Here is a 10,280-nt window from a genome sequence, read left to right as displayed (position 1 = left end):
GGGGGTCAGATGATCCAGCGTCCTCTTAAAGACCCCCAAGGCAGGGGCGAGCACCACTTCCCTTGGAAGCCCACTCCAAATTCTGGCCACCCTTACCATGAAGAAGATTTTCCTGATATCTAGCCTAAATCTGTTCCCTGTCAGTCTGTGACCATTGTTCCTTGTTACCCCAAGAGGCGCCCGATGAACAGAGCATCTCCGATCCCTTGCTGCGTCCCCCTAATGAATTTGTAGGTGGCCACAAGATCACTTTTCAGCCTTCTCTTGCGGAGGTTGAAGAGGTCCAGGTCCCTCAGTCTCTCCTCATAGGGCTCATCCTGTAAGCCCCTAGCCATATGAGTGGCCTCCTCTCGACCCTCTTGAGTCTATCAACATCCTTCATGAAGTACGGCGCCCAAAACTGGAAGCAGCACTCTAGCTGCAGTCTGACCAATGCCACATAGAGAGGAAGTATCACCTCCTTGGATCTATTTGTCATGCATCTCCTGATGCATGATAAAGTGTGGTTAGCTTTGCTGATGATTTCGTCACACTGATAATTCATGTTCATCTTGGAGTCCCCTATGACTCCAAGATCCCTTTCTGCTTCTGTGCTGCTGATAGGGTCACTTCCCAGCCAGTCGGTGTGCTGGATATTTTTGCACCCTAGGTGCAGCACTCTGCACTTGTCCTTGTTGTACTGTATCCTATTGTGTAGTGCCCACTTTTCTAACCTGTCCAGGTCAAATCCCGGATGAGCCCTTTCTTAGTGACAGATAGGGAGCACAAGGCTGAGCTATTCAATAAGTTTTTTTGCCTCGGTGTTGCACCATTCCCTACCCTCCGGAGTGTGCATTTACCCGCACAATTTAGTATCGTCCGCAAACTTGGACAGAGTACACCTCACTCCCACGTCCAAGGCACTGATGAAGATATTGAAGAGTACAGGTCCAAGGACCGAACCCAGCAGGACCCCCTCTACCCACATCCTTCCAGGTTGATATCGACCCATCTACTATTACTCTCTGGGTGCGACCACTAAGCCAATTTGCCACCCACCGGATCGCGTAAACATCTATGTCACAGCATCTTAATTTATCTATGAGAATAGGATGAGATACCATATCAAAGGCCTTGCTAAAGTCCAAGAAAATGACCTCTACTCCTGCATCTAAGCATTTTGTGACCCTGTCATGATACAAAACCAGACTAGTCAGGCATGATCTACCTGCTACGAATCCATGCCGGTTGCCCTGCTGCATTATTTTTCCCACTGCACTCCCACAAAGACCTCCAAGGATGGAGGAGAGACTCTTTTCAAAGACCTTTCCAAGGATGTTCTGCTATGACACCGGCCAATTCCTTCAGTACTCTTGGCTGAAACTTATTCAGGCCTGCTGACGTGAGCACATGCAGTCCATCCAAGTGACTCTGCACCAAGTCAGCATCAATAGTTGGTGGGCTGGTGTCCCTCTGATGCCCATCTAAAAGCCCATTAGGAGACTTATCTTGAGCCCTGTTCAGCAACACCGAGGCAAAAAGAAACTCATTGACTAGCTCAGCCTTGTTCTCCCTGTCTGCCACTAAGAAAGGGCTCAGCCAGGATTTGAACCCAGACCAAGAAGCATACCCCTAGACCAATGAGCCAGCTGTAAGCAGGCTGCTGCCGAATCTCCAAATCTCCAAATCAGGCAGGCCAGGCCCATCCCCCACCCCTCTCCCAGCCTGGCAATGGCTGCCCCATCTGCCCCAGCTCCAGCACTTGTTAACAAAAAGCCCCAGCTCACTGGGTATTGCCAGGTGGGGGGTGATCCCTCCTACCCCCCACTGTCCCACACTAAGTAGGGGGGTCGGGGGGACTGGCAGGGGTCCCCCTATGGTCCCCTGCCCCAGCCCCTCCTCTCCCCCATCCCTAGTACTTACCAGCTTGGAGTCAGCTGCAGCTCCCTGCTGCAGCCACCGAGGACTGCCCAAATCATCAAAGCTCTCTGAATCTTTTCTGAAGATTTGGAGAGCTATGAATTGATTTGGACCTTTAAATGGGTCCCCTGATTCGATTTGGATTTGAAGATTCGGCCACTGAATCAGGCCGAATCTCCTCTGAATCGAATCACCACCCAAAGCGTCGCACAGCCCTAAAAACTATATCGTTTGATAGAGCTAAGGAGCTGCAGGTACATTTGCCAACTTGCTCCAAGGCTGAACGTGGTGCTCTCAGGGTTAGTTGAGAGGCTTTACAATGAAAGCTGGATCTAATGTGAAAATAAGTTCATTGCAATTAGGATCTCCCTGTGCCAATAGCTCAGTGCTTTATTGAGAGATGGCAGAGAGAGAAAATATCTAGGGTATTCTTTACTGGGAAAGTGGTTTTAAAGGGCTATTTTGAGGGTGTATATATCTATGAATTTGTTCTCTATGTACGGTAATCTTAAGAGTAAAATACTTGCCTATGTGGATCTTAACTAGTAAGAGATACTCTTGGCTTTCTTGGTTACAGAGATGTTATGTTTGTTCTATCATTGCTATTCTTAATCATAAATGAAACGCTTCCATATATCCTGAATAATATGGGCTATGAACTGGAACTGGAAAGTACGTCTCTTGTTCCCCAGGTATGGAAAGCACAACCATTAGCATGGCGCAGGGGGAGGTCAAGGCTGAGTTTGCTTGGTTGTGTTTGCGGCTTGCCCTCTGCAGATGCATTGCATTTGGCGGAAAAAGATGCATTGTGAAATCTCATTCCAGCTGAAGACAATGGCAAAATTCCCGTTGGCTTCAGTGGATCTAGGATTTCACCCAAATTCTTTATAACCCCTGGGTTGCACTGCGTTTACATAATGTACTTTGAAAGACGCTCAGCACAGAAGATACACAGCCATCCCTCTCGTGTTCTGGATCAAGCTTAAAATGCAAAACAGGCCCTTCTCAAATCCATGTTGTGAAAAACAGTGAAACCTCAGAAGCTGAGCGCTGACTTTTCTGTGCAGGTAGTTTATGCGGCGCTACTAGAAAGTTAGCCTTGTAAGCCTGAAGCTAGGCAGAAGGCAGGGCAGGGTGTTACCTTATAGACTAACTCAGGGGTGGGCAAAATGCAGCCCGTGGGCCAGCTGCAGCCCACCAGGCCATTCTATCCAGCCCGCGGGGCCCCTAAAAAATTTAGAAAATTAATATATATCTGCCCCTGGCTGCCTGTCATGCGGCCCTCAATGGCTTGCCAAAACTCAGTAAGCAACCCTCCGCCCAAAATAATTGCCCAACCCTGGTCACTAACTCAATCAGAGAGACATATGTTTTTGTAGGCTACAGCCTATTTCATCAGATGATGAAGTGTGAATCATGAATGGACTTGCAGAGTGCAGGGTTACCAAATAGAAAGGCATATGGTCATTTAAATACAAAGAATATTCCTTCCCCCATCTTTTGTATTTAAATGACCTTAATCCTTTCAATTTAGTACCCAAGCTCTCTGCAAGTCCACTCATAACATCTGACAAAGTAGGCTGTAGCTTACAAAAGCTCATGCCTCTCTGTCCTGCCTAGTAATCAATGGACATCTGCTATGTTCTACTAGGTAAGGACTTGGTTCAGCCACCCTTATTCACATCCAGAAAAGCCTCAATTCCCACCCGTTCTTAATTCTTTGGCTATGAAGTACTCGTGGATTGGGGCATCCCAGACCACAAGGAATAGCAGCAGAGCCCTAGCTATCTTGTTACCTGACAAAGTAGTGAGCAGAGCACTAGATTTGCAGTGAGTAGAGTGCTAGAAGTTGGCACCATCCCCTCAAAGACATTGGACTCTACTGGTTTATACCAGATGAGAACCTGGCCTGGAGCACTTCTTTCCATCCCATGTCTCCCACACATTGGCAGGATGCTGAGGGAAAGCAGGCATTTGGATGAAAGCTAGGGAGTTCAGCAAAACAGCTCTCTTGCCGGCAGAGAGCAGGAAGACTTCTAAGAAGCCAGAGCTCCACAGTTACTTAAATGAATAGTTTCCATAGGCCTGACCTCTCTTTTAAAATGAACTCCAGGGCTTAAAAACTGGGAGAGAGAATCTCATTTGGCAGAGGCTCTTTTATTATGGCACCAATGGGTCCCAAGCTAAGGACTTCCCAAGCTAAGTTGGATCCATGAACTCTACTTCTTCCTCATGATCATCCCAAGCAGCCTTGGTGGGTCCCATTCCCAAGAACAACATGTGAGAATCAATAGCCACCTGATTGCTTGAACCTTGGAGTTTCCTATGATGTCAAGAATTCACTCAGATATTAACTGCACAAGAAATGGATAACAGGAACAGTTCACGAGGGCTTTGAGGGGAAAGGGACTTGATGGGTGGAGGCCATGAGAGAGGCTACTATCCCTGAAGAGAAAGCCTTCCCACAGATCGTTCCACGCACCCTCGGGTTTCTTACCTTCAGTTCTGTTTTTCCCCTGAGTACTATCTCATAGCCTTCATTTAGAGTCTGAAGTGTTTCCACTGTGGTTCGGTTGACATGGATTCTGTAAGCTGCGAGTGGAAAGCAAGGTTTGAGCGTTATTGTAACCATGGCGGTGCAGGGAATATGGAAGAAGCAAGGGTTTTTTTTTTACAATGAGTCTAATTAATGGAAAGCAAAGCAGTTGTGTTGTTTTATGCCACAAAATGTGACTTATCCACTATTTCAGCTGGCAAAAATATACTGGGAATTACCCCCACAATTGCAGGTGCTTGGTTTTGTGATGTTTAACTGGGGAGAATACGGTACCTCTTGCTGTGTTACTATGCCTTCTGAAAAATGGGGGTTTGGATAAATAGGAGGTGAATGGAGGCTGCACATGGTCTTGGGGACCAAGCTTTCTGGCCCAGCTAGTTATGGATTTCAACCAAAGCTGCACAAAGTTGCTTGCATTTAAAGGAGAAGAAAAAAAAAGGGGGGGGAATGAGTTTATCTTGTGACGTTCCTCCTTCCCCAGCCTGTATTTTGACCATCTCAAGAGAAGCTGATTGAAATCTATTGACTTGCCATTGGAAAATGCAAGGAGAATATTTCTAAAACATTTTCACCAACTTTCTTTCTTATTTTGTGATCAGCTCTTTTTTCAAAGGTAAGGCTCTCACATTCTTCTTCGCTTCCAGGGGTCTGGTACTTATGCCAGTTAATGCTAATGGAAAGGCCAAAGATCTCATGTTTGGAAAGTGAGACTTCTGTGTACAGAGAAGCCTGTGAGTTCAAGCTATAGCAGTAGATATTATGAGCAATCCTTCTCATCCCTTCTCATCGTCGTGAGAAGGGATACGCTAGTATTTGGAGCAACCCTGAACTGCATCTTGCTGGGAACTGGGCTAGCCAATATTCTCAATCTCAGAACAAGTTCAAATTGCCGTTCTTCTGTTTAAAAAAATCCGGTCAACAGAATTGCCTCTCTTCCAAACACCCCCAAATATGTAATGTGCCCCCACAATTACACTGGTTGCAATCATAGTCCAGACAGTGTTCACTCCATATTAAATGATAAATTTAATCTTCAGTGGCTTGCAAGGTGTCAGGGCTACCAGGGGAAGCCTTATACCACTGGACAAAGGAAATTCCCTAAGGGACATACACTTACTGTAAACTCTCAAGGATTCAGATCTAAAGGCCACAACATGATGTTTACATCCATCAAAAAGGCATTCCAGTTAATATTGTAGAGGTGTTCAATGTCCTAGTTATTTTTCTCTTTCTCAGAAGCAAATATACGTGAGGAGAGATTTGCAAAGGCATAAAGAGAGCTAAAATGTGCCTGCCATTTTGCATCTGAAAATCTTGCTCTTTGGATGGAAGGTCTGAACCGGCTTCCACCAAAACGATGAACAAAACACCCATTGATGTCAGTGGTACAGGAGTGAACCCTAAGAACGCCTAGTTTGCAAGTGAAGGAGTATGAAAAACAGAAACAATAACTATGAGGAGGAGAAAAAAGCACTCTCAAATATTCTTTACATATTTGCTTCCTTAACAACTCATGACGGGTTGGTAGGGATAAGGATTTTATTAGGATGGCTATACTCAGAAGGAAAAGAATCAATAAAATCTTCACCCCGCATCACATTCTCGTGTCATCTCTCCCTTTCTCTTTCTCTTTCTCTTTCTCTTTCTCTTTCTCTTTCTCTTTCTCTTTCTCTTTCTCTCTCTTTGATGTTTTCATGGCCATGGATGCCTTTTAGGTATAGCACTTGCAGCATCTTATAATTTGCCATTTTTGTCGCCTATATCTTTGCGGTAGTGTGTCTTATAAAAGAGCAGTAGATTAAGAGACCTGCTTGTCATACTGAAAGCCCAGCATTTTTCTGTCCAACAGAAGGTTATGATTGTTACCCTCCAGAGGAAGGAAAATGGGGCAATATGTCCAGCAAATCATTCACTTTAGTTAATGCGATGCAGGTCAGGGGATGCAGAGTATGGTTCGGTGCTACTCTCTCTCCAGAACTCAGTGGATGGGTTTCTACTTCACCTAAACTCCTGGCAGCTGGCACTGAGTGCTATTGCTGTTGGCATCTTCAGAACGAGTGCTGCGACTGAGCTGCCGTCCAAGCTAAAGGCCATTTGCCGGGAGGCGCGCACATTCCCGGTCTCAGCTGTCCCTGTGTGAGGACACCCTTGGAGACTTCACACCTGCAGCTTTCACCAGCCCTGACTTTGCTTAAATGTTTAAAGCAAAAAAAGGAGCGATTCGGTGCTAATCGTTCATCGACGCACGTTGCCGCGAACACTTACGCAGCCCGGTGGATTCCATTCGCGAAGCGGTGTTCACCGTGTCCCCAAACAGACAGTAGCGAGGCATTGTCAGGCCCACCACACCTGCTACGCAAGGCCCTGCAAGCAAACATCCCAGCAATGCATCAGTAAGAAAGAGGGAGTCCATAGGAGACCAGTGAGACTGGCATGAATGATGATGGGTTTGAGTCTTACCTCTGCTGTGAAAGCCACAGTCTCATACAAGGAAACAGATAGTTTTAAGAGCTGATCACCCTTTGCATTAGCTGTCCATCCAGAAGGACAAAGAACTATCCTGGATAGTAATCGAGCTTTATTGGGCCCAGTAGACAACGCTTTTTGGGACCGGGACATGCCACTGGTCTGATACAGCTCATTTAGGGTGTATTCCAACTCTGTTTAGGCAGCCTACAAAATCTCCTTGACTTACTCATATCCCATTATAATATATTAGTTATAACCCCCATTACTATATAGAGGAACTGAGACTTAGAGCTGGAATTTGCCCAAGGTCACCACAAGGTAGCATGAAAGTCAGGAGCAGAACTGAAGTGATCTTGGCAATGCATCAGACCACCCCGCATCCCTCCCTAGAAAAGGAGACATGATTCTTGTCTGTCTGGCAACCCAATGTTTACTTTTCCTATATCTCATGCCTTATTCAAGATCCACTCCTTTCTAAAGTAGCTCTCCAAGAAGTCATGCTGCGTGCCAGATTCTCAGCAAGACAATACGCCTGCAAGATTTTCTCTGTCTCGTGCGTGCACACACACACACACACACACACACACACACAAACACATGCACACCCAGTTTTAAAACGCAGTTGTCCAGACAGGATGCACACATCTTATGTCAGGGTCTCAGCCTGGATTATGCTCCAAAGAGGTAAGATGAGTATGTACATGCAGGCACCTGCATTTAAAAATTGGGTTTACAAAACGAATGCCTGCAACAATCCTGTGCCTGAAGAAGGGCGCCTGTGCCTGAAAGCTTGCAAATAAAGACCTTTTTTTGCCAAACATCTAGTTGCTCTAATAAAAGAGATCACCTCTGCCATGAGTTCTGATTCCTTGTGTCTCTAAGCCAATACGGCTACAACCTGGATACCTGACAACAATCCCAGTTAGGTGAGGGGATGCACCATTTATCTGAGAGAAGGATAGACTTCTCTCAGACAAGATTCTTTGTATTAATCTGATCTCTTTTATTAGACTCAAATTCTTCCTTGCAAGCTTTTGGGTACAAATGCCCTTCATCAGGCTGAGAAAGCATCTGCCGTTGGTGTGTGCTCTTCCTGGATGGAATAGACTTCTCTGTATTTTTATTCACGTACACTTATATCAGCTGTGTGTTAAGGGGTACACGTGTGTTTGTGGCTGAGTGTTACTAAACAACATTATAAGTGTATGTAGCCCTTCCACTTTGTGGTTATTCTGGATATAGATTTAGTTTATCCTATCTGAGTCCCTGTCCACAGCAGCTTAAAACATATAGGCATGAGTAGTGATAATACATCATGGTCATGTATCATATAGGTAAGCTAAGACATTGTGGTACACATGGGAAGTTACGGCAATTCGAAAAGCACAGAAACAAGTCTGTTCGAGATTAAAATCCTTCTTTTTGTGGGGGGGAAAGTTCATGTCTAGGGAAGCTAAATGTTAACACAATAGCCAGCCAGGGAAGATATCAAGGAAAAGTACAAGCTGTTCAAGACACGTGTCGTAATGAACTGGCAGCAATATATTATCAGTCGATTCCTAGCTGTACTAAAGTAAGATACAGGGGCTTCTGTTTGAACTGGGACCCCACTGTGTTCTGCACTGTGTGAACACAGCATAAAAAGACAGTCTGTACCGTGAATCTAAGTCTCAGGCCAGAAAAAATATTCAGCCCTTCACTTAATTGAATTTGCTAGTTAACACCACTTGCATGCGTGTGTTCTGCCTTGTCAAGATGGGCTGAACAAGACCTCATTCATTTGGAGATTGCGTTCCCGCAGTAACAAGTTTAAGGGGAAACCAGAACGGCTGTGATGAGAGCTTTGGGCCCCTGGCCTCATTATGACGGGTTCCTCCCTTTTGGGTTTGTTTTAACATGGCTCGTTGCTGGTGGTACTGGGTTCGTTAATGAGCCATGTTGGCTAAGCCTCTGCAACAGCCATCAGTAATACTGCAGAGGTTCATAAACTGAGCAAAGTACAAGGCTGTCTGCCAGAGATTCAGGCCCTGAGAAACAGGGCCCTCTAAGCTTGCTTGGAAAAGCTCATCCTCTCCCCACCGCCCTCTCCTGCTGTTCAGCTCCAGCCTGGACGTTGCCAGTGTTTGAACGCCTCAGCTGCTTTTGTTGGAGAGAGAGTCCCGTCACAAGATTCTTGGCTCATAAAGTCTCTTCAAGACTTCACTGTAGACCAAACACTGGCCTTCCCTCCTTCACCAAGCCAGATGTGCAGGCAGGGGTGACTGGTGCCTCTTGAGTCTGGGGGGGCACAACTTGTGGGCAGGCCTGGGGATGGGCCAAAACCCCATATCCACTCCTATACTTCTGTGCCGTGGCTTGATGCCCCCACCCCAACACGCCGCCGGCCCACGCGTCAAAAAAAATGCCCCATCCTGAGTGGTGCCAAGTCTGGGGCCAATCTCAGGGGGGCATGTGCTCTCCCAACCAGTCGCTTATGTGTGCAGGAGGGAAATGTAATAGAATCATCGCATCCTAGAAAGAAGGACTGGACGGGACCTATAAGATCATCAAGTCCAGTCCCCTGCCATAGGCAGGAGCTAATTGGTTTCAAATGAGTTCAACCAGGTATTTAATGGCTAGTAGAACTTCCCTATGTCACTCTCCCTATGTTGGGTAGGATTGCCAACCCTCCCGGATTGGCCAGGAGTCTACCGAAATCGGCATCGATCTCCCGGTTTGATATTGTGAACAGGTTGAACAGTACAATTCATAGATTTCATAGATTTCATAGACATTAGGGCTGGAAGGGACCTCGGAAGATCATCGAGTCCAGCCCCCTGCCCAAAGGGCAGGAAGTCAGCTGGGGTCATAGGATCCCAGCAAGATAAGCATCCAGTTTCATCTTGAAGGTGTTCAATGAAGGCGCTTGAACCACCTCCGGTGGCAGGCTGTTCCAGACCTTGGGGGCTCGGACAGTAAAGAAGTTCTTCCTTATGTCCAGCCTGAAATGATCTTGAAGTAGTTTGTGACCATTCGACCTCGTCATCCCTTGGGGCGCTCTGGTGAACAAACGTTCCCCCAGATGCTGGTGGTCACCCCTGATAAACTTGTAGGTGGCCATCAGATCACCCCTGAGCCTGCGCTTTTCCAGGCTAAAGAGCCCCAGGGCTCTCAGCCTGTCATCGTAGGGTCTGCTTCCCTGACCTCTGATCATGCGCGTGGCTCTTCTCTGGACTCTCTCAAGCTTCTCCACATCCTTTTTGAATTGTGGAGCCCAAAACTGGACACAGTACTCCAGCTGCGGCCTCACTAAGGCCGAGTACAGGGGGAGAATGACGTCCCGGGATTTGCTTGAGAAGCATCTATGGATGAAAGC

General features: G+C 46.5%; 1 protein-coding gene across 1 annotated transcript in view; it reads right to left on the bottom strand.

Annotated features, from left to right (window-relative positions):
- Window positions 1-10,280, bottom strand: part of GUCY2F (guanylate cyclase 2F, retinal) — a 69,229-nt gene that overhangs the window by 19,896 nt on the left and 39,053 nt on the right. Inside the window, exons 17-18 of the mRNA XM_014519141.2 lie at window positions 6,722-6,820; window positions 4,397-4,491 (exon numbers count right to left, since the gene is read on the bottom strand). Coding sequence (XP_014374627.2) covers window positions 4,397-4,491; window positions 6,722-6,820 — 194 coding nt within the window. The remainder of the gene's footprint in view (window positions 1-4,396; window positions 4,492-6,721; window positions 6,821-10,280) is intronic.

This window comes from Alligator sinensis, unplaced genomic scaffold (genome assembly GCF_000455745.1).
Source record: "Alligator sinensis unplaced genomic scaffold, ASM45574v1 scaffold1008_1, whole genome shotgun sequence".
NCBI classification, from domain to species: Eukaryota; Metazoa; Chordata; order Crocodylia; family Alligatoridae; genus Alligator; species Alligator sinensis.
Note: the sequence above shows the minus strand (reverse complement) of the source record. Positions and strands in the feature narration are given on the sequence as shown.